This window comes from Thamnophis sirtalis, unplaced genomic scaffold (assembly GCF_051295495.1).
Source record: "Thamnophis sirtalis isolate CommonGarterSnake01/CBP01778 unplaced genomic scaffold, rThaSir2_p1.2 scaffold_1, whole genome shotgun sequence".
In the NCBI taxonomy this organism is placed as follows: domain Eukaryota; kingdom Metazoa; phylum Chordata; class Lepidosauria; order Squamata; family Natricidae; genus Thamnophis; species Thamnophis sirtalis.
In genome coordinates, this window is record NW_028261381.1 from 51,449,652 (window position 1) to 51,475,361 (window position 25,710).

At 42.8% G+C, this 25,710-nt stretch overlaps 2 protein-coding genes across 2 annotated transcripts in view; one reads left to right on the forward strand and one right to left on the reverse strand.

Moving 5' to 3' along the window:
* The window catches only part of SLC49A4 (solute carrier family 49 member 4), a 109,625-nt gene extending 93,608 nt beyond the window's left edge, over nt 1-16,017 (reverse strand). Inside the window, exon 1 of the mRNA XM_014063328.2 lies at nt 15,519-16,017. Coding sequence (XP_013918803.2) covers nt 15,519-15,909 — 391 coding nt within the window. The 5' untranslated portion in view covers nt 15,910-16,017. The remainder of the gene's footprint in view (nt 1-15,518) is intronic.
* A 168-nt stretch (nt 16,018-16,185) lies between these two features.
* HSPBAP1 (HSPB1 associated protein 1) overlaps nt 16,186-25,710 on the forward strand; it is a 97,747-nt gene continuing 88,222 nt past the window's right edge. The window contains exon 1 of the mRNA XM_087711829.1: nt 16,186-16,740. Within this exon, the coding sequence (XP_087567955.1) occupies nt 16,686-16,740 (55 nt within the window). The 5' untranslated portion in view covers nt 16,186-16,685. The remainder of the gene's footprint in view (nt 16,741-25,710) is intronic.

Here is a 25,710-nt window from a genome sequence, read left to right on the forward strand (position 1 = left end):
GCCCAAAAGGGGAAAGCCAGTAGGCAAGGCTGCCCCCACAGTAGGGGTGATAGGGGATTGCCACCCCTGAGTAGAGCCCCAAAGTCCCGAGGTGTCTATAGGGCAGTGTTTTTCAACCTTTTTTGTGCAAAGGCACACTTTTTTCATGAAAAAAATCACGAGGCACACCACCATTAGAAAATGTTAAAAAAATTAACTCTGTGCCTATATTGACTATATATAAAGTAATTTTCCCACGGCACACCTTACACTATTTCACGGCACACTAGTGTGCCGCGGCACAGTGGTGGAAAAACACTGCTATAGGGATCCTTGCTGGCAGGGCTGGATTCTCCCCTGAGCCTCCACTGGATAAGGGAGTGCCTGGATTTTCTCCCCCTTTGCCTGGGGCATCCTGATGGCTGGCTGCTTTGTTGCAAAGCCTCTCTAAAGCCTTATGCCTCCTCTGCTCGTATTTAGAAGGCTTGGAGGGCTTGTGACCCCTCCCTTCCTCTGGATCTGCCCTGGGGGAAAGGTGCTTGGTTTTGCATTTAGCCTTTCCTCTCCCCCCCCCTCCTCGGGCAGTCTCTGGGGAAGCCACTGACCTGGGTGCTTGCTCTTCTGCCCCTCCGGTGGGGCTGCAGTCCATGTTTGCAGCTGCCTGGGATTCCCCTTCCTGGTAGCTGCAGGGCGCCGCCATCTTGGACCACGTGGGTCCTCCCGGCTTTAAAATGGCGCCGACCGGCTTGCAAAGGAGCGCGAAATTTAAAAGTGCCTGAAGAGAGGCTTGAGCTCCTGAGAGCTAGCCACATGCGCTCCCAGCCGGATTTTCTTCCTCCTGCCTCTCCTCCGATGCCGCTGTGGCCAGAAACAGCTTCTTTCCTCACGATCCTCTGGCCACATGGAGGCAGCACGGGCGCTCCAGGGCGTTTGGAAGCCCTGGTTCGTTGCTCAACCCCTGAAGGGAGCAACCGAGCGCTCCAGCGACTTACAAGCCTCAGCGGTTAGGGCTGCCTGCTAGAGGCTTTTGCCCATCCTCCTGCTGCCCGGCCCAGCTCCTCACTGAGTCTCTTCGGATGTCCTCAGTGGCCAGGGCAGCGTGCCGCCCCAGGGGGGCTAGTGGCAGTCCCAATCCTGCAGGAGGAGGCTGTGTGCGAAGCAGGGAGGCAAACTCGACGGGTCCAAATGAGATTTTCCTTTAGATCCTAGTAAATTCTTGGAGCTTCAGAATGAGCAACTTCTCACGATCGGATTGAGTCAGAAAACTGGGCATGCCCGGTATCAGGGGGCGGAGCCCAAAGAGCTTATCTGACTCAATCCAATCACGAGAGGACAAAGTCAAACCCATCCTGGATACTCCTCCCCCCTCACTATGGAGAATGTGCACTCTCATAATGTGAGCCTCTCTATGGAAAATCTCTCTGTTGCCCAAATTGTTCCCCACTGTTTTTCCAGGGGCACATTCCATCACATATAGGTCCAAATTGATCCTTCACGCCAGTGGAATTCTGCAGCTAATTGGAATCCTCTTTTGTATGGAAGAACTCTTCAGGTGCATTTATTTATTTAATTTCTTAAACTGTCACAATAATGGGCTCTTAGTGGCATACAAGAATAATTAGTCATCAAATATCCTTGGTGTATAGTAATATATATATATAATAATTACAAATTATTAAAAAATAAGCCAATAACCTAATCAGAGCAATATAAACCTGTCTATGCTGTTATCTTAACTAATTAAAAAGGCCCTCTGGGAAAATTCTTTTTTAACTTCCTTTCAAAAGCACAGTGTAATCTAGCTTTTGAGGAAGTTTGCTCCACACAGAGGTCTTTATGGAGATGCACATGTACAGAAGAAATGTTTGATGAACTAAAGCACTTCACTGGGACTCTCAATAAGTGGTCTAAAATAAACAATTTAAAATATGAAGATAGTATATAGTGTTCTTGGAAGGAAAAAAGGACCTGAAGCTTCTAAGAGAGGGGAAAAACAAATACCATTATTTTTTTAATATTAAAAAAGGGAGAAATGGTAATTTCCAGAATAAAGCTCCTTTGCAAATAAAAACAATGGACAGTGGTGTCCCTGTTTAACAAAACAAGAACATTGTTTATTTTATCCTTCACGCCAGTGGAATTCTGCAGAAGATGGCAAATAGAAATTCCCAGAAAAACCTCAGATAAGAATGTTCTCAAGAATGATAAATATAAAACTATTTTAAAACCATTAAACAATGGTACAAGGGAGAAAAATAGTAAAAACAACGAGCAAGCCTATATCTAAATCTTGGAGAAAAAATAATAAAAAGGAATCTAATGGAACAAAGTGATGACTAATTTTCATCAAATCTCCTTTACAATTACAAAATGGGCTGAGAGCAGACTGACAGTCTTTATAATGTGGCTTTTAAGGATAATGTTCAGAATCCCTTAGTGACAAAAGTTCAAATCTTGAAGTTCTAGAGATGGCACAAGAGAAAAAAAACCTCATCAAAACTCAAAAACTCATGAGATATCTGAATCAGATACCTAAATACAATACAAAGAATTGTGCTGGGGGGGAAATTGGAAGGGGAAAAAAGCAAGAACCACACAGAAACATTGAACAGGAATGTACAAAAGTGAACTCATCTAAATGATGAAGAATGTCCAAGGGTAGCATAGCGATGGACTCAATGAAGATTCATGATCATCAATCTCCAGCAAGGGAAAGACACTTGAACAAAACTGAACTGAATCCTTTTGCAATTGCCACTTCAATCATTTCTACCCCAAGTCCCGTTCAATTATTATGAAATCTTCAAGTCCTACAACAGTTTACTTTTTTTCAAGGGGGAGCAGGATATGAACATACTAGCATTGTCCCACTCTCTCCCTGCCCTTCATGCAAAGAGAATGAACATATGGAATGAGGTTTTTTTTTAAAAAAAGTAGAAAAAATTGCTGCATCTTTCCTGCCTGGCTGATAGGGGAAAAATCCCTTCATTAATGATTTCATATATTCTTCTATATTTCTGGTTCTGATATTTTATTCCACAAATATAAAATGCCCTTCCAATTCTTCCATGTTTGGAGGGAAACTTCTTTCTAATATAGTAAAACTACAAAACGAAATTGTTACACTTCAGCATTGTTTACTCTTCAGCATGGAAGAAACTCTGTTATGTATATCTTTTAACTGCTTTAATCACTAAAAAGGCACTTTCAATTTACCGTTTTCAAGATTTGCTAAATTAAACAAATTTAACATCTTTCACAATCTTGCAATCCATTCTGGATCCTCTTCAAATCTGTGTATGTATTTCACTTACTTATCAAGACTGTAATCTTCTGGTAGTAACTCCCACTGAACTCAGTGGACTTCTTTTGATTAGGCATATCTGGAATTGCTTTGTAAACTGTTAATTTTAAAATACTACAATTAATTCAGAGCCTTGGGGACATGAAAAGATAAACCACTGAAATAATGTAAACATAAACGAAAAGGCATACATGTGGATAACTATTTCTATGGGAATAAGCAAGAATTTCTTGTTTAAAAAGTTACACTTAAAAGCCTATTTGCTGTCCTTGCACTTTCAGCTGAACTAAGGACATTTAATCTTGGGTGCCAAAGGCAAAACTGGCTAGAGAATTATGGGAGTTAAAGCTCAATGCAACTTTTTTTTTCTTAAGTTAAAAAAATCTTTTTTAAAGCTTGCATATAGGTTTATATAACAAAGCATGTATCAATAGTTTGAGGTGTTTTACTTCCCAATCTGTATTTCTTCTTCAAAACTATGAACAACCTGAAGGTTCAGATGGTGGCTCTGACACCCTCCCACTTTTGCCATTTCAGCTAGCAAAGCACACCTGCTCTGTGAAGGGATTCAGGGAAGAACTGCATTTACTGAATAATTTGCACAGGTTTAAGATATACTTTGTGTATGCTTTTAATTAGCATTCCTTTATTATTTATTTGCTTTTGCTTTTTGTTTTGGGTTCTCTTTTGAACAAGTTTGTTCTGCAAACTTAGAAAAGTTAGAAAAGGAACAAACATCTGCATTTAAAACCAACATTTACCTCCAACCTTCAGTGAAATCCCAATATCATTTTGCCACTGACTTTCTGAAAAAGCAGAATCACGTTGCTCCTAATTTTATCTTAGTAAGAAATCTTGTTTTATTTTATTGTCAAGGAGTTTTAGTTTATTGTCAAGATGTGATGTTCTCTGGTTATTTTTCAACATTCTCTGTACTCATCCTGTCATTTCTCAATTGTTAGCAAAGCTTGCATGGTTCAGGAGCTAAGTATTTATAGGACTACCTTTCCCCCATAGTTTTTATTCCATCCATTAAAGATTTACTAAGGGATAGTCCCATAAAGGCCACAGTGCATTAATCCAATCAGGAGATAACTAAGGTATAAGTGACTGGAAGCAGAACCTCCTAGTCCAGCAACAGGTACAATTGGTTCCTATGCAAAGGCTCACCTCGCCACAACAGTTCCAGTTCCAAGAGGCTTCTGGCAAAATTTAAGATGAAGGTTGTCACGAATCTGTGTGTCCCGCCCTCTCTTGTCAATCAGGTAGGGTGTTGTTTGATTGGTCCGTTTGCATGTTGTTTAGGCGGGAGATTTGGAAGGTTCCTATTGGTTAGCGCGCTGACAGCTCGGGGTATAAAAGGGCTGTCAGAGCGTTTGTTCGTGTTCCTGCTAGTTACTGTTCTAATAAAGATGTTGTGTTAGCACTGAGCCTCGTCATTACCTCAGGAGCCCGTAAGGTGGGCTAAGAGGCCCAATTATGAACCATAGTTCTACAGGCCATGTTTAATATCAAATACTCTGATTAAAGCTGAGGTTTTGCACCATTAAGCAGAAAACAATTGCTGACAGTTGCTGAAGGAGCAATAAATATTTTTACACATCTGGGAACAAGTCGACCCAGACGGGGAGTTTCCTGTTATCTTGCAAGATGGGCCCTGTTTATGTCACGCATGATCTATAAGGTGCTGACCATGTATATTTTAGGAATAGTAACTGTTGGCCATCTGGCATAGACAGTTTTTGGTTCCTCTCATGACCTTATATGCTTAAACACTGCCTCTATAGATGATGACGTAATTTGCACTATAAATGTATGGCTTTAAGGACCCTTCGGGGTTCAAACCCTTGATGCTTATTTTGGCATGTTTGAACCTGCGCATTCAATAAACTTTTCCTATATTGCATCGCTTGGCTTCATTGTCTCCTAATTCTACTACATTTTCTGGCACCCCAGATGGGACAGAGAAGCTAAGGCAATATTTTGCTGAGGGCCACCTTGCCCCGTTGGGGTGTGGGGCTGCTGCTCCTTGGCTTCCAGGCGCCACGGGTCTTCTTTTGCCCCGGGAAGCAGCAACAGCAGCCCACCCACACCAAGGGGGACACACATTGTGAGTCCAAGAACCCTGCAAACTTAGGAAAGGAGCTGTGGTGTTTCCTGGCCAGGATCCGTGGGGAGAAGACGTCTCAGGCGAGTATCTTGATAATTGTATTGTACCTATCTCGTTTGAAGATAGAAGAGGGGGCCTGATCACCCCCCTGGACTCGGGACGGCGTTCCTAATGAAGTCCGTATAGGTTGTGTGGGTGGTTAAACCAGCGCAGTTCCTGCAGGTGGCCATTGAGTTCCGGCTTCTGGGGCCTCAGGTCGCTGGTAGTGTGTTAGGAATGGGTGGGGGACGCAGCATACCCAGCACACCGCTGGACTGCATGATTAAAGGATTTGACTCATATTTTAACCACACTGAATATAGAGTCCCTTACCCAAAATTGACCAAGGATAGGCTTATTTACTTGTGTCAGAACCAGTGGCCACATATGGGGGTAGGATGGCCAATGGGAGGAACTTTTCGAAATCAAATTATAGATGATTTAACTTCGTTAATTGCTGCAGACGAAGAACGCTATCCCAATCAGTTTCCATATATAGATCAGTGGGGAGACGCTGTAGCAGGACAGGCTGATGAATTATTGCAGTGTCAAGCCAAAATGGTTCGCCTGTGTGTGGTTAGACCGAAGGAAAAGGGGAAGTTGAGGTTAGCGTCGAGATGTGTCAAAAATGTAGCAGCTTCAGAGAAAAAGGAGTCAGAGAAGAAAAGGATTTTTGCCCAAGACGAGGGGGAACTCTTCAGACCTCCCCCTCCCTATGCATCGGCACCTGTAGGCATTGTTGTGCCCCAGGCTATGGGTGCTGCTGTTGCGGGTAGTGGAGATAAGGAAAGTGCTGTGGGGGCAGGAGATCATCGGACAGCAGGAGGCGGAGAGGGCGGAAGCCGGGAAAGAGGAAAGTACATTGTTAGAGGAAAAGGAAGGACTCTTTCCATTAAGAGTATCAGAACAACAGGTGGCCATCAACGCCCAGGGAGATCTTGAGTACCGCCCTTGTTTTCAATATATCCCTTTTTCAACTACGGACTTATTGAATTGGCGGAAGCATTTTGGTCCATTGTCCGTGAAGCCCACGGAAATGACGGATCTGTTTCAAACCATTATGCATAGTCATAACCCCAATTGGCGAGATATACAACAGCTGTTAACTACGTTGCTAACAGCAGAGGAGAGAGAGAAATGCAAAGCAGGAATGCGAGAGGTTTTTAGGGAACGTTATCATACAGAAGCAGATAGGGCTCGGAAACTTTTGGAAGAGGCACCGGAACGGGACCCTGGTTGGGATCCTAAGGTAGCAGGTGACATGGCAAAGATACAAACGTATCAAACCGTGATAGTGGCAGCTCTCAAGAAGGCAGGAAAACCCCCTGTGAATTTGTCTAAGCCCTCATTGGTTATGCAGGGAGCAGATGAGAGTCCAGGAGCATTCCTTCAAAGGTTGATTGAGGCTTATGAGTTGTATACTCAGATGGACCCGAGGGCTCCAGAGAATGTGAGGATGTTGAATGAGAGGTTTATTGCACAAAGTGCGTTGGATATTCGTAAGAAATTGCAAAGGTTAGAGGGAGCGTTGGGAAAGAATACGACCGGGTTGGTAGAGGTGGCTAGGAAAGTGTATGTGAATAGGGATAAGGTTGAGAAGAAGGACAAAGATGATCGTATGCATAAGAAGACGGAGTTGTTGGCATTGGCCTTACAGGGAGGAAGGACAGGATTGGGGCCAAATCAATGTGCCCATTGCGGATCTGAAGGTCATTGGCAGAGAGAGTGTCCAAAAAGGTTGACTCTTAGAGGACGTGGAGTGTTTAGGGGCCCGCCCGGGCGACGCCCGTTGGGACGTAACATGGTAGGTCGTGGAATGCCTGGGCAAGGGATGATGAGCCGAGGAGGGCCACCCAGACATCCAGGTCGTGGATGGGGATCGCAACCAGCTCAGGGTCAAGGAGGAAGAGGTTTTAATGCTCAAGTAAATGCAGGAGTAGAGGGAATTGGATTGGCAGGAATCGGTTGGTCAGATTGACGGGGACCTGGCTTGGAGCAGACTCCCCCCGAGCCAATGGTTACTCTGAATATTGGGGGTCAACAGACTACCTTTTTAGTAGACACAGGGGCTGGACGATCGGTGATAAATAACCCAATAACTACTCCTGGTCCATACCAAATTCAAGTACAAGGGGTGTCTGGACAAGTTGTAGGACATCAAGTCTTGAAACCAGTCACCTGTACTTTTAAGGGCTCTGAAATTCAACATGAGTTCCTGTATATACCCGAATGTCCTGTCCCATTGTTAGGAAGGGATTTGTTGAGCAAGTTAGGAGCTACTATTTCCTTTGATGAGGGAAAGCAGTATCTCACTGTTAGTCACCGGCCTGATGAAGTGTGGAGGTTGATGGTGGTTAGGACTTCTGAGGAAGAATGTTTGGATGTATGGAGGGAATTTGATGTACCAGGACTATGGGCTGAGGATAACCCTCCGGGGTTTGCAGCACATCACCCCCCTATTATTGTGGAATTGAAGCCCCTGGCAACTCCTGTTCACATTGGGCAGCAACGACCCTATTGGAGGGAAGCCATCCTGTCTATATACGACTGTATTCTAACATACTTAGATGCTGGAGTGTTGGTCCCTATTCAATCCCCATGGAACACTCCAATTCTGCCTATCCTAAAACCAGACGGGTCTTTCAGACCAGTGCAAGATTTGCGCGTGGTTAATGATAGGACAGTCACAATTCACCCGTCGGTGTCTAATCCATATACTCTGCTCAGTCTCATCCCGCCTAATGCTACATGGTTTTCAGTGATTGATTTAAAGGATGCCTTCTTTACTATACCTATTCATCCTGTTAGCCAGCCATTGTTTGCTTTTGAATGGGAAAATCCGTATACTGGAACAAGGAGCCAATATAGCTGGACAAGGTTACCTCAGGGGTTCAAAAATTCCCCAACTCTCTTCGGAACCGCGTTAGCCAAGGATTTACAATATTTTATCCCCTTCCAACAGGGAGATTCGGTTTTACAATATGTGGATGATGTGCTGGTTACTGGATAGTCACGGGACGGTTGTTGGGAAAATACGAGACGTATGTTGTGTTTGTTGTTAGATTGTGGATATCGGGCGTCCAGAAGTAAGGCTCAGTTAGTCCAACAAAAAGTCCGTTATTTAGGTTATGACATAATGCAAGGGCAAAGAGCACTAGGCCCGGAGAGAAAGCAAGCGTTGCTTAATCTGGCGAGGCCAACCGATAGGAGGCAATTGAGAGGCTTTCTAGGCTTGGCAGGTTTTTGTAGAATTTGGATTCCAAATTATGCGCTAATGGCAGCTCCACTTTATTCGTCTACCAAGGGAAGTAAGACAGACCCCTTCCTTTGGACAAAGGAGCAGGATCAAGCCTTTGATGCAATTAAAGAAGCTCTGTTAAGAGCTCCGGCCTTGGCCTTGCCAAATCTGAGTAAGCCCTTCAATTTGTATGTGGATACACGAAAGAATGTCGCTTTAGGGGTGTTGACTCAGCAGCTCGGCCAGTGGCAACAACCAGTTGCATATCTGTCAAAACAGCTAGATGCTGTGGCGCAAGGGTGGCCGCATTGTTTGAAAGCTTTAGCAGCCATCGCAGAATTGCTGCAAGATTGTAACAAACTCACTTTTTCCTGCCCCATCAAGGTCCACACCCCACACTCTGTTCAAGCAATTCTTGATCGGAAAGGCCATTTGTGGATTAGTAACCAACGACTCATCAAATACCAAGCCATGATGATCGAAAACCCCCAGGTTCATCTAGTGGTTTCTACCTCATTAAATCCTGCTACCCTCTTGCCCACAGAAACTGAGGTGGAGCATGATTGTGTACAAGTGTTGGAAACCGTTTATTCCACACGACCCGATTTAACTGACATACCTTTGCCTCAGGTGGATTATAACTGGTTTACTGATGGGTCTAGTTATATACATCAGGGGATGAGAGTTGCAGGCTATGCCATTGTTGATGATGAGGGGGTAATTGAAAGCGGGCCGTTGGGAGCAGGAAAAAGTGCGCAAGTGGCAGAATTGTGGGCCCTCATTCGGGCATTGGAACGGGCTGAAGGTGAACGCTTGAATGTATGGACGGATAGTAAATACGCCTTTTTAACTTTACATGCTCATGGTGCTGTATACAAGGAAAGGGGATTTAGGGATTCAGCTGGCAAATATATACAACATAGCCATTTAATTCAGAGATTGATAGATGCTGTCCAAAAACCAAAAAAGGTGGCAGTTATGCATTGTAGAGGCCATCAACGAGGTGATGATAGAATTGTTTTAGGGAACAGGGCAGCAGATGCTGAAGCACGAGCTGCAGCATTGCGTCATGAGCCTCTACCAGACATGTATATTAATGTGGCCTTGGATTTAGGGGTTATACCAGTAGACATCCAACCCTCCTATTCTTTAGCTGAATGTGATAAGGCAGTCAACGATTTGATGGCGGTCATCGATAAGGGCTGGTACGTTCTTCCGGATGGAAGAATATATGTGCCTTCCACAGTGGCATGGCAATTGGTTCGGTCCGCTCATGAAACCACCCATATGGGGAAAACAGCTTTGGAATCCGCTCTTATGAGGGATTACTATATAGATGGGTTAGCAGGGATGGCAGTAAAAGTCGCATCTTCCTGTGAAACGTGTGCTAGAGTTAATCCTAGGCAGGGTCCTTCCCTTCCACCAGGAACTATACCTATTGCCTACTATCCTATGGACACAGTCATGATTGACTTTACTGATATGCCACGAAGTGGGTTTTATCGGGCTATGCTAGTTATTGTGGATTTATACACGGGATGGCCAGAGGCGTTCCCTACTAGAACGAAAAAGGCACAGGAAGTAGCAAAGGTTTTACTTAAGGAGATCATTCCTCGATTTGGCAACCCCTCCTTTATTTCATCAGACAATGGCCCGGAGTTTGTCCATCATATTAATCGAGCCATTGCACAAGCTATAGGGGTGAAATGGCGCTTCCATTCTTCTTTCCACCCACAATCTGGTTCTCCCGTGGAAAGGATGAATAGGACTTTAAAAGAAAAGATAACCAAAATTTGTGCGGAAACACACTTGAAGTGGCCCGATGCTTTGCCCCTTGCATTGTATGCAATTCGGAGTGCTCCCAGACGACAACATAGACTCTCCCCATATGAGTTGATGTTTGGTCGGCCTCCAACGTTGTTGCGGCGCAATTTGACTGGATGGCCTGATTTGGGGCATAAGGGGGGAGTTTGGGCCATGGAAATGGTGCAGGAACTAAATAAACAGGTTGCGGAATTATGTGTTAGAGCAGACCCCTCCCAGATTGGTAACTAAGTGTCATTCTTTCAAGCCAGGGGACCGAGTATGGGTAAAACATTGGAAAAAGGAACAATTAGAAGGGAGGTGGAAGGGACCTTATGAGGTAATTATGACATCTCCACTTGCTGTTAAGATTGCGGAATCTAAAACCTGGATACATTGGACTCGTGTAAAGAGGGCCGCTGACAAACAATGGACCACACATCCCAGCGACCAACCGTTGAAGTTGAAATTGATTCGTCAATAAAGTCCAACTATATCCTTTGTTGTATTGCTATAGGTATTGTGATTCTTGCTTTCATTGTGTGCATTATTTGTATTGTGAAGTACGCCAACCCAACGGTCCAACAATCAATTGGCGGAACAGTCAATTAGCGGTTGACTGGTGGCCATTTGCTGGTGTCCCATTCGCTAACGGACAGTTGCATACAGACAATTTAAGGGAAATCCAAGCCGATCCTGCACCTGAAGCAGATCCCGCACCTGGAAGGGAAGACGGAGAGCCAGCGCAGCCTTCCCCCCCGGCGAATTTTCCAAAGGTCGGCAGTGGAGAACCCTTGCTAAGTCACTCCGGAAGCTGACTTTCTACGCACGGGTGAAGAATAGTGGACCAGCATACTAACCTTTAATTATTTTCGTCTTTTATCATCTTTACTAACCATATGTGCTGATTTTGTACCTGTGAATGTGGATGTTGTTGTTGTGCCCACTGTATTGATTGTGTATACGCAGTCACCCCAGGGGTGTAAGTCTACTAAAATGAATTGCCTTCATAACAAAACTATGTATAGTTTGTGCACCCTGCAAGGAAAGACTGTATGTTATAATCCCAACACTCCAGTACGCTTCAATGTAACCCTATGGACAGGCCTGCCCAAGGTGGGTGCTAGAAATAGCCCACAGGGAGAAGGCAAGCTGTATTTTCCTTAATAGCAGAGCGAAAAGCAACAGCACAGGTAATGGCTCTATGGGAATATGAGAAAATGCGTCCTGTGGAAGAACCATCGAATGAACCTGAGTATGTGACTCTTCTGGAAATGTCAGATGAGTCACAAAGGGGGGACTAAGGTGGGCTAAGAGGCCCAATTATGAACCATAGTTCTACAGGCCATGTTTAATATCAAATACTCTGATTAAAGCTGAGGTTTTGCACCATTAAGCAGAAAACAATTGCTGACAGTTGCTGGAGGAGCAATAAATATTTTTACACATCTGGGAACAAGTCGACCCAGACGGGGAGTTTCCTGTTATCTTGCAAGATGGGCCCTGTTTATGTCACGCATGATCTATAAGGTGCTGACCATGTATATTTTAGGAATAGTAACTGTTGGCCATCTGGCATAGACAGTTTTTGGTTCCTCTCATGACCTTATATGCTTAAACACTGCCTCTATAGATGATGACGTAATTTGCACTATAAATGTATGGCTTTAAGGACCCTTCGGGGTTCAAACCCTTGATGCTTATTTTGGCATGTTTGAACCTGCGCATTCAATAAACTTTTCCTATATTGCATCGCTTGGCTTCATTGTCTCCTAATTCTACTACACCCGAGTTCAAAATACTTGGCAATGAGGATGGGATTTTGAGGAAAAAACCCACTCAAATACCAGAGTAGAATAATTATTCATCCTTAAACAAACTGAAATTCATAAATTATGGCGGTTACTACCCTGTTTGCTGCTTACATGCCAGAAAGAGAATCTTGGGAGTAGTTTATTGAACAGTTTGAATGCTTCCTTTTTGTTAATTACTTCAAGGACATTTCAGACTAAAGGCGTAGGGGGTATTTTCTTAATTCTTGTGGGCCTGAGATGTTCGCCATTGCCTGAGCCCTAGGCGCGCCAGCCCAAGTCTTTAACATACCTTGGGACACTCTCATAGCCAAACTGAAGGGTCATTATGCCCCAAAACCGTCCCGTTTCGCAAGATGATACACATTCAGGCAGTGTATTCAAGGCGAAAATGAGACTGTGAGTCAATACATAGCTGCTTTAAGAAACACCGCCATCCATTGCGAATTTCCTGATCTGGATGACGCGCTGTTAGAGCAGCTAATTTGCAGAGTGAAAGACCTTCGTTTACACCGGAGATTGCTGGCTCGCTCTGATTTAAATCTATCCTTAGCAATGGACGAAGCCAGAGCAGCCTAACAGTCCGATAGATCAGCAGCTGAAATAAAAAGATACCAAGCCCTCCACAGCTCGCCAGTTCCCTCTGCTATGGTAAACCACCAAGCAGAGGAATTGAATGAGGATGTATGGCTGCCAGAAGAGGTGAGCCGTTTAAACATAAGCGCAGCCAGGAAGAAAAGACTTAACAGTGAATTACCTCAAGCTGGCTGCGTAAGCTATGGGGGCAATCACTTGCGCTCAACTAGCAGGTTCAGGACAGCCGTTTGCCGCTATTGTGGATAGGACATTATTACTTTTTCCTTTTCAATAATCTTATTCTGGGTGAAAAACTATTTTAGTTAATAAATTTATCTCTGCATAACCAGTCTTAACAACAATATTTGACCATAAAGGTTAGCAATCAATCCAGTGCGTTCCCTCACTTTATTTCAGTGATGCTTACCTAGCAACTGGAAGGCAATCACACTATTGTCTAAACTCACAGGTTAAGGGAAGGCTGCCTGAAGAGGAAGGGACTCCATAGCTTGGCTTGGTCAGAAAGATCAACATTTCAATAGACAACAACCAAGAGTGACTACTTCTATTCACTTGCCATTCTTTCTCCTTCCAGGGGGATAATACAATTAGGTTCATCATAGGCTACAAGAAGGCAGAAAACTGGAGATCATGCTTTTCAGACATATAAATGACAATATTAGCATGACTTCTTTCTTTCCCTCATTGCCCACTTAAAATGCATACACAAGATCTGGGTTTGCTAAGACAGCAAGGCAATAGAGGACACCAGGCTCATAGCACCATTTTCATATGGCAACTTTTACAACTTTATTCAGCCAGCAGAGACAGTAGCAGTGGCCTTTTTGAACTCCTTTGTCATCCCATTCTCCACTTAGAGAAGCAAGTAGCAGAGAGGCAGCTGTAAAAAGTAGCATTTTCAGTCCATTTGTCCTTTTCCTTTGCAGCATGGCAGATAGGTGAGTGAGACATAAATATGGCCCCTTTTTCCCACTTTAAGAAAAAATTCAGCAAGAAAATCATGGATTATTTGATGCATTCCCCAAAACGTATAGACCAATTGATGAATGCTTACAAGGAACAAAGTAATGCCCTAAAAAGCATATGATCTATCTAGAGCCTATCTATGGCCTATATCAGGGGTGTCAAACTTGTGTCATCACAGCAGTGTCACATGACGTATTGGGACTTTTTTCCCCTTTGCTAAACCGGCTGGGGGCTGGGCCAGCACATGACACAACTGGCCCGCAGGCCAAGAGTTTGATACCTGTGGCCTATATGATCCCTTTTACTATGAACCTGTATGGTAACTCAGGCCATTTGGAAAGGTCCTTTCAAAGATGCTTCCAAATGTATGGGGGTAGCTTAGCTATCTAGTCCAGCAGAGACAGTTTTCTCCAATGTGGTTCCCAGACTTTGAATTGCCTTCATCAAGGTGGTATCTTTGGCCCCTACTTTCCCAATAAGATGCAGTGACAGACAAAAGTCAGTCTCTGGTCTTTAATTTGACCTGGACTGATTTTGATTATATGAGTTATAATTTCAGTTCTGGTCTTAATTGTACTGTTTTTATTTTTAGATGATATAATTTGCATTTTTGGATGCTGCAAGCTGCCCTGGGTATACAATAGTCCATAGAGAAAGGGCTAAAGTTTCAAACGCTAGACATTTATTTACATGAAAATTCTTTTTTCACATGTAACACCTCAAAAGAGAAATTAAAGGAACGCCAGGGAAACGAACACAGGTTTTAGATCCATAAATATCTACCCACCCAAGGGATGGAAGTGAGGTAATTAACGCTATCAAGCATTTTTTTCCACTCCAGATCTTTTGAATTGGATGGCCAAAGCTCCAGGGAGGAAATTCATTCTTCCAGAAAGCAACCCAACTTTCCCAATGTTTCAGACCATAGTCATAATGAAAAATCAACATGGGTTTGTCAAAACAGATCATGCCAGGCAAATCTTATTATATTCTTTGATAAAGTGACAAAATTACCAGACCAGAGAAATGCTGTGGATATAATTTATTTGGACTTCAGTAAGGCATTTGATAAGGTGGACCATAACCTACTACTAAATAAAGTAGAAGAACGTGGGTTAGACAGCTTCATCACCAACCGCACTCAATGTGTAGTCTCAATGGAACTGCATCTTCATGGAGGGAAGTATGCAGTGGAGTACCCCAAGGCTCTGTTTTAGGCCCAGTACTCTTCAACATCTTCATCAATGATTTGGATGAGGGGATAGATGTGGATAGATAGATAGCACAAAATAGGCTTGATACAGAAAGATCTTAACAAACTTGAACGTTGGGCCCTATCTAACAAAATCAAATTCTACGGTGAAAAAAGTAATGTTCTACATTTAGGCAAGAAAACCCAAACACACAGGTATAGCATAGGTGGCCCCTGGCTCAACAGTAGTAACTGTGAGAAGAATCTTGGAGTACTAGTGGACAACCCCTTCAACATGAGCCAGCAGTGTGCTGCAGCTGTCAAAAAAGCAAAATAAAATAATAAAATAAATCTCCCACCGCCCCAAGAGGCCACTCAACACATCCGAAAGGCATCCGGTTGGGCCGGTCTGCTTTTATCGACGGAGCCTTTCCCGTCTCCCAGCATAGCCGGCCTCGCCCTTCCCTCTCCTTCCTCACCCTTCTTGTCCATCAGCCACATGAAAGCGAAGCAGGGCACGAAGCCGATGGGCCCCCAGAAGACCAGCAGGGCGATATCCAAGCTGGAGAAGTCGAAGGCCTGGCGGGCCGAGTTCTGAATAGGGCCCCACGTATTCCACACCAGGCCCTGAAAGAAGCCCAGCAGCGAGAAGAGCAGCAGCACCAGCCAACGCCGCCCGTACACGCGGCCCGGCACCGGCGGCAGGCGAGGCAGGGGTCCCGCCGGAGGCGTCCCTCTGCCCCGCGACTCCGCCGCCGCCGCCGCCACCCGATAGGACTGGCCATGTTGAGCAAACGGCGGCGCTCCGGCGGGCGGCGTAGGAGGCAAGAGGGGCTCCCGCTCCGCGGGGCTGCTCCAGGCTGCGCCCATCGCCGGGGAGGCGAAGGAGGCAGTCCCCACTTGCCTGTGGCCGGCCGCTTGTTATCCTAATGTTACCCAACCGCGGCGGCGGCAGCGATGTAAGCAAACCCCGCCCGGGCTAGGAGGCAACCTGGTCAGCCGCATGCGCGAGGCAGGCGGGCCTCACCAAGGCGCTTCCCCGCCGAAGCCGGGATAGCAAGAGCAAGGAAGGGGTTGCCTGTGGCTTCCAGATAAACGGGGTTACAGCTGTCCCTCTCCCCAACTGGGGTGCTTAGGGACAGAGGACAATGTCGTCCCACACATCGGGAAACAATCCCCCCCCCCCAAAGTCGCAGCAGAGTACTTTAGCCTTTCCACGGGAGAAGCGGAAGCCAGTCCACGAAAACCGGCTAATTGCAAAGAAAAAGCTGGATATTCGCCTAGTTGTAGCGAAATATGAGTTACCAGCGTGGGGATTTTAATCTTGGCTGGAAGTGGGGAAAAGCCAGTTATATTAATACTCTTCGGCGACATAAGGAAGGTGAAAAGAGGAAAAATTGTTCGGAGTGTTTTCAATGGTCCAGCTGGACCGAAGGCAACGGAGAAATAAACCTGCGCTTGTTCCCAAGAGCGAAATCGGTGCAGCCTCCGGGATGCGAACTTGAAAACAAAAGCCACGTGATTCGGCTCAAATGATCCCTCACATGATCGCGGGTAGAGGAAGGGCTGGCCCGTGACGGTGAAAGGGTGAGCCGAGGAGGAGGAACTGGGAGCAACTTCTTCCCCCACTCTCTCTCGGATTAGGGATGGAGAGCGAAGCGGTGGCCACGGAGGTGGCCGCTTTGGAGCCATTGCATGCTGGTAGGTATGCCTGCCTGCCTTGCCCGTGTTAAGTCCTGTTTGTAGAACTTCGCCGAGACACGTAAAAGTAAGGAGGAGTGATTAAATGATGACACAGGACCCGTTTTGACGAACTGGCTTTTCCTGTCCTGTCAAACTTATAGGGCTCGCCACTTCAGTCACTTTTTTCTGACGAGTGAAGGAAATGGAGAACGACTGAGCTGCTTTAAGGCATTGCTGCCAATCGCTGCGTTCTCCTGCGCTCCTTTTTGCACTGAAGCGGAAGTAGTCACAACTCTAGAAAACATGCTCAGCATTTTTCCATCCACCTGTGTATCCATCCATCCGTGTATCCATCCATCCATCCATCCATCCACCCACCCACCCACCCACCCAAGGTGCTGTTTATTGCTAAAACAATCCCAAAGTGAAGATGTGACAACTTCTAAACAATCATTAACCTCTAGAAAATTCTCACATCTTAAAACTTACCAAACATCCTGCTTAGCTGGAACAAATAAAAGATCTGTTTCAATATATAACAAATAACAATAACATTGTATAACAAATACATTGTATAACAAATACAATGAGTATCAAGAGAACTGATTTCAGTTCTGCTCGATGTACATGTACATACCATGCTGCACAATGAGGATATTCATTTAATATAAAATATCTCCCAAGTGAAGAATGATCAGTCCCTTAAATATGATTTCTGTTATTAGATGTTACCATATATTTGGAGACTTAAAAGTCCAGCTATAGAGGCTTTTCATTGGACATATTCTCTATGAAATCTGGTAAACGTATATATGCTAGACTCAGATATATAACCTGTTGGAATATGCAATTAGCTGGATTCATTCACCAATTTAAACCAACCCATTTTTGTTCATCTTCCACCCAGGCCGTGAGGGAGAGAGAGATTCCTCACTTCCTTCCTTCTGGTCTATTGCACTTACTATCTTTTATTGGTATTATTGTATTTTATTTCTCTGTTGTGAGCCACGTATAATCATCAGAATCTGGCAGCATACAAGTTTAATAAATGATGAAGAACATGATAGCTTGAACCAAGACACTAATTGGTTGCATGCACATTCTCCAATCAATTCATGTTTATCAATTGCATGATTATAATTCATCCATTGCCAACCCAGTGATCAATTAAGACTAAAACTATTAGGCCATGCTTTGAATATCAGATTCTTCTATATTGTTTCCTTTCACCTAAAAGTTGATGTAGCTGTCAAACTATTTTTATTTTTCAAACACTTAAAAATATGCTCTTTTCAGTTCCACAAATTACACTTTATGGGGTTTTTTTGTATTGTCTGCTCTTCAGAAGAAGTGTGTTGAGGTTTCACTCAAGCACAGTGGAAACTTGAATATACTCTTTATATAGCTACTCCATTTTTAACTCAGACATTCTTTACCTTTAAAATTGTTTGGATATTTTTATTTTGTGTCTCAAATACTGATGGCAGTTTAGTGAACTGACAATGCTGAAATAATGTTTATATGGCCTCCATACTACTGCAGTCAGATGACTGAGCAGTATACAATTCCTGAATAGAGTTATTTAAGACTAAGCTATTATAATACAACTAGTAATAATTTTAAAACACAAGTAACACAACCTTATCTCTATTTCTAATGCTTACCTCCTGGGGAATAGAGTAATTCTTCCATTAAGTCCCCTAAATTCTACAAAAAAGCCAAGTCTTCACTGCTCAGAAAAATAAAATAGGAACGAGGTCATCCTTATGTCTCTGGTGAGATTGTTCCAGAGGATGGTACATGAAAAAGCTTTATCCTCAGGGTCCCTAATGAAAACATCCTTATGGAAAAGGGATTGCTAAAATACCTTCTCTCACAGATTCCACCTGAACCAAGTGATCTCAGATATAAATGTTAAGTCAAGAATTAAGCTGTCGTGGATGCACCAGATTTTTGGTCCATCTAGCACAATATTGTCTAATCCATCTCCTAGCAGGATTAAGAATCCTGAAACATGGTATGTCCGATGTCAGGGATTGCATTTTAAATTATTTTGAATATAAAGCATGTATTTTACTAATCCAAGAATATATAAATAACTATTGAGTTTTCATATTCCTTTTAATGAATTTATAGTACTTTTTAAAATTGTCCCAGAGTGTAATAGATTTCTGGATCTGTAGAATAATTGGTTTCTCTAAGTAATGGGCAGCTTTAAGAAGCTCTAGTCTTCTTCCAATGAGAGGAAGAATGGTGGAATTCAGTCTATAATTTTGTTTTTCTATGGACAGTCCTGAGAAGGACTGTAGGTGGAAATTTCCTGATAAAGCGGTTTAAGGCCTCCGTCAAAAATTTGTGGAAAAAACTGGAAATAATAGAGTGCATGTGAAAGGGAAGGCATAGAATTCATTTTTAGTGCTTCTGGCTCAGTTTTGTAATTTCCTTTTCACTCATATTTCTGCTTTTTCATCGTTTATTATCTATTTGCTAATTAATGACTGCTAGATTTTCTCTGCAGATTTAGTCACAAATAGCCATTAATTACCGTAAGCATTTCTGGAGGAAAATCTTAGGTTTATTGTTACTTCACTGCTGGATTTGTATTAGCACTATACATCCAAAAACAGTTTCAGCCTAATCAGCCTGATTAAAAGAGGAAACGAGACAATTATTTAAATATCTAGTCTTGAGGAAGAAGAATTTCAACATATCTACAAAGCAACATGGTGGGGAAAGTTGTGCTAAAGAACAAGTGTCATTGACAACCATGAAACTTGCTCTTAAGTAAACATGGATAGGATTCAGCTGTGAAATTACTTTTAAAAAATTGAGATGGACTAGTTAGTATTTTAAGCTTTTTTTTCCCCAGGAGATTCCTTCAAAGGGGAAAAACATAGAAAACTCATTTCTTCATCTCTTAAAGATCTTTGTCCCTGGCAGGCATAATCATCAGAGAAGGCAACAGAATGCAATACAACAATCACTAGATTTGTTCAATCAAAGCTTGCATATCCTGATCATCACTTAAGTGCATTTCTCAGTTCTAGTATAACTAATCAGAGATACAGACTGCATTGCTGATCAAATGATTTCCTCAACCAGGGAAGGTTAGCAGAGAGGTTAGTACAGTAATCAGACAATTATGAAAGGTTGCCTTCTTGATTCCAGAATGATTTCCCAATGTGGAAATAATGACTAGAGAAGAAGCAGGCATAAAACAGCAAATGAATTATCCCAACCCTGCTTTTTCAAGAGGGAACTGGGGTTTCTGTTTTTTTGTTTTTTTTAAAGATGTTTCGCTTCTTATCCAAGAAACTTCTTCAGCTCCGACTAGATGGGGGGAAGTTCAAAGAAAAGTCCAATTGCCTCTTGAAAAAGCATCTTTGGGGCAACCATGATCTGGATGAATGAGAATTTCCATAGACATCTAGCAAATAAATTAGTATGGAAAATAGAGTTTTCTGCACTTTACACTTTTTAGAGCTTCTTTTCCTCTGCTGATCTACAATCTAAAAGTACCTGGTTTTCAACAATGTTGTCATGGAATATTGTTGCAGTTTAGAATTTAGAGACGGTTATAATTTTTGGACACTTTTTTGTTCCTGGAAATTTGTATCTTGACTCTTGGTATTTTATCCATCAAACATACTTTGATCTTCTCTGGTCTTTGTTATACCGCATCATGGTTTAATTCCTCTTAGCATGATGTTACAGAGGCATTTTGGTGTAGGGCAGGGGTCCCCAACCTCCAGGCCGTAGCCCACTATTGGGCCGTAAGCCATTCAGAACCAGGCTATGGATGTGGGCGAGCATGCACATGTGTGCATCCCCACTTGTGTGAGCAGCGGACAAGTGTGGGCACCCACACAGAACCATGTCCTCTCCTCCTGCTGGTCCACAAAGCCAGAAAGGTAGGGGGACTCTGATGTAGTGGTTAAGACATCAAGCTAGAAACCTAGAGTCTCAGCTTAGACATAAAGCCAACTGGGTGCCTTTGGGCCAGTCACTTTCTCTCAGCTCTAGGAAGGAGGCAATGGCAAATCAATTCTGAAAAATATTGTCAAGAAAACTGCAGGGACCTGACAGTCTCTGAGAATCAGACGTGATTGAAAGGAAGAAGAGGAAAGCATGATGTTGCTCAGCCTACTCAAATGTGTTGCTGTAGGGAAAAACAGGGAATAAAAGGGATTTTCTGAATGAAGGCAAGAAAGAAATGGAAGGAAGGACACTGATAAAATTCCGTGCATTTTTCATGCCTACAAATAGAAATGCAGAAATATTAAGAATATAAATAATAACTAGTTTAAATGTCTTAAAATAGATCTTATATTTCAGTGTGGATATTTAATGTTATTTGTATTTACCTGTAATTAAAATCAACTGAAATAATAAAGTGTAATTTGAACATTTTAAATTGTTTTGCTTTGTAGTGCCATGGCCTGTATTTGGATATTCCTGCAGTGGTCTGACCTTTCCTCCCCAATTAATTTAACAGTGTAGCACTCAATGGGCTTTTCCTAGGCTATAATGTATAATAAATTAGTTAAAGAGAAAGAATGGCACTGTTGATAAATTGATAGAAGCCAAATTAATTTCTTCTTGCAGCTAGTTGATAGCTTCCTTTCACTCTCAGGACAAATTCATTTATAAACATGCTAATTTCATTTGTTCTTAGTGGTGGCATTGTTATCCTTTCAATTTTTTACTCCATTGTGTTCACGAAAGTAGATTTATTTCTTTAGCCTGCTTGCAATATCTTTTGGCCTTCCTATAAATAGGGAGGTAAAATATGATACAGGTGCAGCAACATGTTAACATAATAACATTGGCTGATTATATTATACTGATTATGGCATTTAAGCTGTGGGATAGTGAAGTGTTCTATCTATATAAAATCTGAATAAAGGGCAGGAGTGGATGGAGACGGCTTGGAGTACAATTAGAGTACAATGATGTTACTATGCTCACAATAACCAGATTTTCAGAATTGAGAGAAGTTGTGTAGGATCATGTAAAATAACTAGATGCAATGGTGGATTATGCTGATTATGAAACTATGAATAATACTTCCTCTTTTTGGGGAGTTAGGGACATTGTCTACTATGGACCAAATACGCCATTTGTAGATCTTCCTGTATCTGTTGCTTTCAATGAAAGCCCAGGTGTTTTTGATGTTTGTTCCTTTCTGGATGACTCAAGTACCTTTGGACTAGGGTACACATATTGATCCACAGAAATGATAACCTGAAGTTGGGAGTATTGTAAATATGCTTTATATGGATCGCCTCTGAGTTTGACCAGAAGCTGAAGGTGATATGGAATGCCATGGCAGGGTTGTTAAAAGTGTAACTCTGTGTCACACCTCTTCTAAATAAACTGCAGAGACTGCCAGTATCCTAAATGAACCAACTTTTGGCCATTCAAAGCTGAAGTTGGATAGATTACTTGATTAGTTTTTTTTTTTCTTTTATGCCTCAGCTTGGTCATTAAGATTGAGTTGGAATGCTCTTGTCACAGCGCTGGGTTGATTAAAAATTGTACTGTACAGCAATTAAAGAGAGAACATTCTTAGAAAGTTCACTATTTGTGGTTGGCACCAGAGCTTTGGCTCTTTTTGTCTTGGATTTGAGCTGCTGTGCTGTTGTATCTTCTGCTGTCCAACTAGGTGCTAGTACCTAGTCAAACTTTGTTGATCATAAAAGATAAGTGGTGGGACTAGAATCATCTTACTAAAGTGGTTCCCATTTTTCCTAAAGGGTTCAAGTCAGTAGTGGTCAGGAGGAAAAAGATGCATCCATAACCTCTGGAATATGAGGTTCCATTGGGATCAGCATTCTTTTCATTCTTCTTCAATGTCTACATAATAGCACTTGGGGAGATCACCTGCCAATTCAGAATTATATATAGTGAATAAAGGGGATGGCCTTCGAGGACAGAGAGAAAATCCATTAACAGGACAGTGATTACAGAAATGAAACTTGAGCGCAAGCCAAGAAAGTAGTTTGTGTAAAGGTCTCAGATACCCACCCACCCACTCCTTTTAATGGAATTAAAAAGGGAGGAAAGGAAGTGCATTCATACTTGCAAGATTTTGTAACTTAATCTGTTTTATCTGATGGGGCTAACATAGTCGTTTTCAGTGTGCTGAGGACACTCAGCTTTATATTTAAACTGCAGTCTAATTGATAATGCAGTCAAGATGTTGTTTCAGTATCTGTTAGGTTTCGGATGGTGAAGAAAAAGCGTAGGCTCTATTTCTCTGGAGTTCTTTGGTGTGTTAAAGCCATGCTATTCCTGAGATTTCCATTTTTAGTATTGTATGGGGTTGGACTTTCTTGCGTCAAACTGATTTGTGATCTGGGGGGTCCTTCCTGGCTTTCAGGCCCTGCTCATGGAGCCATGGGGGAAAGTATTGGCAAGGAGGGCCTTTTCATAACTTCATTTGCTATGTATGAAATGTACAACTTCTCCTGAAGTAGAAGGCATTTTTCTCAGTCACACATTCTTTAGCCACTAATGTTTGGACTATTAGAAAGTATTTTACATGGGGATGGCCATGAAGACAACTCAAAACTACAGCTGGTTGAAAATGTAGTAGGGCAGTGTTGGCAAATCTTTTTGGCATCGAGTGCCAAAATGGGAGTGCACATGTGTGGGGAAGGGGAGCATCAGAAACCAAAAGAGCAGCTCCCTGGAGCACACGCATGGGAGCACTGGAAAGCAGAAGAGAATTCCCCGGTGCACATGTGTGCACCAGGAAGCTAACCTTGTGCACGCCAGTCACCCGGTCTTCTGGTTTCTGGTACACTTGCGCACATGAAGACCAGCTGGCCAGCGTACATGTGAGTGCTGGAAACCGGAAGCTTATCTTCCAAGTGCATGCATGCATGCCAGGGAGCTGTTCTTCTGGTTTCTGGCGCTCCTGTGGGCACAAAGACCAGCTGGCCAGTGCGCTTGTGTGCGCCGGAACCCAGAAGAACAACAGGCGACAGCTGGTGCGCCCAGGGAGATGGATGTGTGTGCCACTTTTGGCACGCCTACCATAGGTTCACCATCACAGTAGTAAGGGGTCACTATACAATCTGCTGATTTGACACTAGTACTTTGAGAGTGCAATTCGAGATGTTGGCCACCTCTTTTAAAGCCCTTCATGGTAAAAGACCTGGATATTTGGCTGACTGCCTTCTCCTAATTATTTTTTCTTGCTCTATGGAAGGGCTCATTTCATTTCCCTTCAGAGATTGCTATCTTCAGGAGCAAGGTGAAAGAGGTGAGTCTTTTCAATTGATATCATCATCTTTGGAATAGCATTCCCATTGTGATCCAGATAACCTTTACTCTTCTGGCTTTCAGAAGCACCATCAGAATTTGGCTTTGCAGCAGAACTTGGAGTTGTGGGAGAATGTTATGGGCTGCTTCTTCCATTAATCTGGAGTTTAATGGATGTAGAGTTTCATTTATCTTTGGTGCTGTGCTTTATATTACAATGTGATTTGGGTTTTGGCCAACATACATAGAATGGCTTCTATAAGCCTCTCAAGTTAGTTTTGGTTAGAACAGGGGTGTGAAACTCGATTTCATTGAGGGCCACATCAGGGTTGTGTTTGACCTTGAGGGGCCAAGTAGGTGTGGCCAGGGTGGGTGTGGCTAGCTTGACATCACTTGCGTTGGGGGCACCTGTGGTGTTCCAAGCACTCTGCCAGTGAAAACAGAGCTTGGGAGAGCCGCTCCATTTTCACTGGCAGAGAGTTGGAGGAGGCTGTTGCAGCCAAAAACAGAGCTCAGGTGTGCCACTCGGACCTCCTGAGCTCCGTTTTCACTGACAGAGGTACCACAGGCCGGTCCTTTGCTGTGGACCAGATCTAAGCACCCCACAGGCTGGATCCGGACCATGGACCTTGAGTTTGACACCCTTGGATTAGAGCATCATATAAGCTTGTAGATAAATAAATAAATAAAAAAGTAAGAGGGATGGGCCAGGGGAGGGGGTGTTGCTTGGTTTGTATTCAGAGGGCAGACCATCAGAGCTACAAAACTAGTCTACTGTATAGACTAGATTGGAAAGTTTTTTTTAAAAGAACACAGAAGCAAATCACTCCTATATTATTGCTGAGAATACTATGTGTACATATCTAGGAAGACAAAAGAAATTTAACTCTGTATTAGGAAGATTTAGATACATAAGACTCATGTGTATCCATTAATAAAACATTGCTAATTAATTTTATAAGCATAAATAAAGTCAGTGGGAGAGAAATGATTTGACGGTTATAAGAAATATACATCTTAAATGGCTGTACTTGTTATTTGAAAATAATGGTAAAAATTAGATTAATCATATTCCTGAAGACAATAAATGGATAAATGTGTATGATTTAGATTACAGGGAGTTACCATATGGCTATATTGTTAAACCTATCAACATGAGGTCTAATTTTAAACATATTTCTTTAGAAGAAAATTTCCTTAAATTGAATGTACCTTAGTGATAATGTGAAGAATATTGCATATTTAAGTGATTGAGACCCAAATAATTGGTTTTCGGTTCGACATTAATCAAATGTTTGAGAATCAGTTTGGTATAGAGGTTCAGGCAATAGCATAAAAACCAAGACATTGTGAGTTCCAGGCCTCTCTTAGGCATGAGAGCCAATAAGGTATTTTGGGGCCAGTCCCTCTCTCTCAGACCAACCTACTTCATAAGACTGTTGTTGTGGGGAAAACAAAAGGCAAGATAATTAAGTATGTTCACCGTCTTGGGTTGACAAAAAGTACATTTAAAAAGGCAGGATCAAATTATAATAATAAATACTGAACCAAATTTAAATGACCACAGACACCTTTCAAAATCACATAATTTGTGGTTATATATATATATTTTTCTCTATACAGGTAATCCTCAACTTACGACTGGCTGCTTAGTGACCACTCAAAGGTCCAAGAGATCTATCTGGGGGTTACTTATGATCCGAATTCAAAGCCCTGAGA